The sequence below is a fragment of the Limulus polyphemus genome, unplaced genomic scaffold, assembly GCF_000517525.1.
Source record: "Limulus polyphemus unplaced genomic scaffold, Limulus_polyphemus-2.1.2 Scaffold8374, whole genome shotgun sequence".
Classification (NCBI taxonomy): Eukaryota; Metazoa; Arthropoda; class Merostomata; order Xiphosura; family Limulidae; genus Limulus; species Limulus polyphemus.
Genome location: NW_013673984.1, coordinates 2,260 through 7,634, shown reverse-complemented (window position 1 = coordinate 7,634; position 5,375 = coordinate 2,260). Strand labels below are relative to the sequence as shown.

At 33.9% G+C, this 5,375-nt stretch overlaps 1 protein-coding gene across 1 annotated transcript in view; it reads left to right on the top strand.

Moving 5' to 3' along the window:
• Positions 1-4,031, top strand: part of LOC106475300 (diuretic hormone receptor-like) — a gene marked incomplete at its 5' end in the record, with an annotated part of 23,864 nt that extends 19,833 nt beyond the window's left edge. The window contains 3 exons of the mRNA XM_013935992.1: positions 656-788; positions 2,231-2,272; positions 3,373-4,031. Of these exons, the coding sequence (XP_013791446.1) occupies positions 656-788; positions 2,231-2,272; positions 3,373-3,636 (439 nt within the window). The remainder of the gene's footprint in view (positions 1-655; positions 789-2,230; positions 2,273-3,372) is intronic.
• Positions 4,032-5,375: the final 1,344 nt, after the last annotated feature.

Sequence of the window (5,375 nt, the reverse complement as noted above, 5' to 3'; positions counted from 1 at the left end):
TCATGATAACGTGTCTTACAACTCAGGTTAAAACAGGTGAGACTGGATTCAAATCATGGTAACTGTCTTACAACTCAAGTTAAAACAGGTGAGACTGGATTCAAATCATGGTAACGTGTCTTGCAACTCAGGTTAAAACAGGTGAGACTGGATTCAAATCATGGTAACGTGTCTTACAACTCAAGTTAAAACAGGTGAGACTGGATTCAAATCATGTTAACGTATCTTACAACTCAGGTTAAAACAGGTGAGACTGGATTCAAATCATGGTAACGTGTCTTACAACTCAAGTTAAAACAGGTGAGACTGGATTCAAATCATGGTAACGTGTCTTGCAACTCAGGTTAAAACAGGTGAGACTGGATTCAAATCATGTTAACGTGTCTTGCAAGTTAAAAGTTTTAACGCTTACCCAACAAGATTTTACGAAACGAGTTAGAACATACGTAACGGTAATTTCATAACTATTAAATAATGAACTTTGAACTGTGTTCTACCGTGGATGTTTTAATCACATCACTAATCTTGTGTTATTAATTTTTTTGAAAGTACTGAAAAAACCCACTAAAATATACTGTTCTTAAACAGTTAATTGTGTATTAAAGTTTTACGTTGTTAAAGAAAAAAAATAATAACATGCTTTCTTCGTAAACAGAAAAGCGGCAAAAGCACTGCTGGTACTGATTCCTCTACTCGGTGTCACGTACATCCTCGTGATTGTAACACCCAATCACAGAACAGCACGAGTTGTATTTACCTATCTACAAGCTACTCTACTCTCTACCCAGGTGTGTATCATATATTTTGTTCTTACCCTTTTTTTTAATTCAACTAATTATTTACAAAAGCATATTTCTGCGTTACCAATGCTGATTTTTTGGGGAAATATTGTCTTTAAAAGGTCGAACATTGAATTTGTATTCTCCTTATTTTTTTTAACACTTGTCATATGTACCGGGTACATCACGAGCCAAATCTTTGAGTGCAGAACGCCTTATATGCTCCGTCAACCATGGTGTTCCATTACATCAACTTAGTTATCTATGGTTGAAATAGGTTTACTTTAAATAACGTTTTTGTGGAACATTTAGGTTTCATGTCCTTTATGAACATAGAAACGTTTCTTTAACATACTGCTTGAAGATGTCGTTATTTATTGGGAGTTTATTCGACTAATTATGAATGTTGGATATCATAGTTGACGACGATTCTAATCTTTTTATATTGATCGGCAATAAACAAAAAAAATCCTATTTTTCAAATATTTATATGTGCAGAAAAACTTATCATTTTTCAAACTTTATATTTCTTTGTTACTTTTTTTTCACACTTCAAATTTTGTTGTTAGTTTTCTCTTGTGTTTTAAGGTGACTCTAGTATTCTGGGACGCGCACGTTTATGCGCATATTTAAATAGCGTTCAAGATCACCTGTCGCCGGTGATATGCCACGTCACATTTTTGGTACTAGAGTTTTTGAAACATTATTAAACATGGCGATAGATAATTATCTACTCAGCGGTCCGTACCATAAAAAAAAAATTCACATAACATTTCGTGAGATATATGAACTTGATGGTAAAAGATCGAGGTCACAAGGTCAAGGTCACAAAGGCAACAGCTGTTCTTCAAAGTTCTACTGACTATTCTGTTGATATTCCCATAAAAAAAGAATTCACATAACATTTCGTGAGATATATGAACTTGATGGTAAAAGATCGAGGTCACAAGGTCACAAAGGCAACTGCTATTCTTCAAAGTTCTACTGACTATTCTATTGATATCAGTTACCACATTCTGGAACTCCGATTAGCTCTGTCACAGAACCCAATAAATTGTACTATATTATATCACTTCTAAAAATATTTACATGGTAATCTCCGTGTTTTCTGTTATTTTCCTGTTCTGTGTGATGTTTTTAGTCATTTAAAAAAAAACTGATTCAAAATCCATCTTTTAACACGTGTGCTACACAACTTTTTCGAAAATAACACCATGGTTGGGTTGCTACTTACAGAAGTCTGAAACAAAAGAAAACCACGTTGTCTGTTATGAACTTATGATATATCTCCTATATATATATATACACCCTCCCCCATACAGTTCTCAATGTTTGTATAAAACCAATTTAGTGAATTTTGTATGCTAAAGCTACCTTAAATGTTCCTTTTGAGCCACTGTTTTTCGTGTGCAAGGTGATAATCTTATAGCATGAAATTTTATATTTTACAGGGTCTTATCGTAGCCATTCTATACTGCTTCTTCAACGGAGAGGTAAGTGTATGAAACATGACTTGTTACATCACTACGGAGAGGTAAGTGTATGAAACATGACTTGTTACATCACTGCGGAGAAGTAAGTGTATGAAACATGACTTGTTACTCACTACGGAGAGCTAAGTGTATGAAACATGACTTGTTACATCACTATGTAGAGGTAAGTCCACACGAAAATTGATAAAGGTTGAAAAGTTTATTTAAACAGAATACTTGTACTCAATGTTACAATATATATATATATATAATAGTTATTGAAAATAATGGACCGTATACTACACCACCGTGTGATGTACCAAGTAGTGTTTCATACACCTACCTCTCCGTAGTGATGTAACAAGTCATGTTCCATACAATTACCTCTCCGCAGCGATATAACAAGTCATGTTTCATACACTTACCTCTCCGTAGTGATGTAACAAGTCATGTTCCATATACTTACCTCTACGTAGTGATGTAACAAGTCATGTTTCATACACTTACCTCTCCGTAGTGATGTAACAAGTCATGTTCCATATAAAAATTTACTTACTATAAGCCACACGAAACTTTGACTTACTATAAGCGACACAAGAAACTTTGACTTACTATAAGCTTGTGTCGCTTATAGTAAGTCAAAGTTTTTTGTGTGGCTTAAAGTAAGTCAAAGTTTCGTGTGGCTTAAAGTAAGTCAAAGTTTCTTGTGTCGCTTATAGTAAGTCAAAGTTTCTTGTGTCGCTTATAGTAACTCAAAGTATTTTGTGTCACTTATAGTAAGTCAAAGTTTCGTGTGGCTTATTGTAACTCAAAGTTTCTTGTGTGGCTTATAGTAAGCCAAAATTTCTTGTGTGGCTTATAGTTAGTAAGTCAAAGTTTCTTGTGTCGCTTATAGTAAGTCTAAGTTTCGTGTGGCTTATAGTAACTCAAAGTTTCTTGTGTCGCTTATAGTAAGTCAAAGTTTTTGTGTCACTTATAGTAAGTCTAAGTTTCGTGTGGCTTATAGTTAGTAAGTCAAAGTTTCTTGTGTCGCTTATAGTAAGTCTAAGTTTCGTGTGTCGCTTATAATAATTCAAAGTTTTTTGTGTGGCTTATAGTTAGTAAGTCAAAATTTCTTTCAGGTAAGAAACTCGCTACGTCACCACATGGAACGTTGGAAGATGGTTCGTACACTAGGTGGCGCTCCTCGACATTGCATGAATTACCGACCATCCCAACATGGCGATGTTCTACACACCTATACTAGCAGAACCCCTGGTAGCAGAGGAAGCTGCGTCAGTTTCAGTACTTCAACCTCTTTCATTAGCGGAAACAATCAAAACACACACAATAAACACGTGGAGACGACGTTCACATTGCTTCCCATAAAACATAATGTCCTTTGAACAGAAGTTGTTTAACACCGAAACAAGTTTGTCTCGTTTCCTAAAAAGTTAAAAAACAACAACAAGGAATCCTCAATAGCCGCGGCATTTGAAATTCTTTTAGGCAGGATTAGAGTAAATTAATCTTATACTTTTTTTTATATTATTATTAGCGATATTTTTGTGCGCCAGTAATACCTGGCGTGAGGCCCGCGTATACTCGATTCAATTTTATTATTCATCAGGATCTCTACCAGCCTACCCTCAAACTGAAATTCTTTTAAGCAGGATTAGAGTAAATTACTCTACCAGACCTTGGGCGTGGTTAATTACATCAATCGAAAGGGTTTGACCTCTTGAGTCCAAAACTGTAACTAGACCTCAAATCGGTCAATAGATGAAGGAGCTATGAGATAAAAGTTTGTACTTGATGTAAAAAAAAAAAAAACAAGCTCAGAGCCGTTCTATGAGCCACTATGCCGCGGCTAAAAACTGCAGATTTTTTTAGACGTACGGTAACGGTAAATGTAGAAACTATTTATAAATCATCAACAGAGTAGATCCAAACAAAAGTTGTATCAAAAATACGTAATGTTTGGAAGTGTCTAATCGAAAGTAAATTTTTGGTTTTAAATTATGTGTGAAACCAAATATAGTTTGTAGAGATCAGGATCAAACTCACAACCAGATATACTTACACACTGTACATATTCAGAGAGGATATGTACATATATATGTAAGCTAGCTTTAATGTGGGCTATTGTAAACATACGTTGCTACTCCCACTGTTTATTAGCAAAACTACAGAAATTAATATTATGCTTTGTGGGCTAGTGACGCAGTGTGTATTCTTATACTTTAGTTCATCCCATAAATATATATTGTTACATAGAATTTCGTTAAATGTAAATGAAGCTTCTCGAACCATATTTGTATAATTAATAAACTTCTTTTGTCTTTTCATGGTTACTACAAGTCTGTTTTTCTGTTTATTCAACTGTTTCATTTTGGAGACAAATTTCTTGACACACAAACACACACAGAAATCTCTTCAACAAACCCATGGATTCTGTTTACTGTTTAAGTGTTTACACAAAGACTGATGCCAAAAACGTAATAAATCGTAAGTAATAGACTCGCATCTCAAAAGCTTCGACATAACTAGCTTATAGAAGACCTTGTTTTGTTTTTTTTCTTTCATAAGTAACCTTTAATTTTGTGTCAACTTTTATTTCATTTCCTATAAAACAACTTTCGAAATCTCGCGAAAAACACGTGAACAGATTTCGTAGCGAAAATAAAACAAACACAACAGCATTAACAAAACCTTATTGATGTCACACAAATTGTGTAGTTGCTGAAACAGGAACTTAAAGAAAAGTAATGTATAAACATATTAATTAAAATCTACTCCGGAAATTCAACAGCTCCTCTAAAGTTGCACCGTCAATTTAGTTAACAAATAATTTAATTAATAACATTTTACGGGACTTTGTCGTGATGCATTTTGAAGACATCTTTTTTTTCTTTTTTATAGATATTTACGCTTATTTCCCACACTTTTTCTAAGTTCCAAAAGTAAAAAGAAATATTACAGCAGATTCTAAGTGGTTTTAAATGTAATAAATGACGAAATTATCGATTATTTACAGATTCTTTATCGTTAAATTAACAGCTCCTGAAAGTTATTCGTGAAAACTTCACTTTCTAGCACTTGTCAATTAATCATCGTAACCGGCTTCAAGAAAATAGCTTTTGTC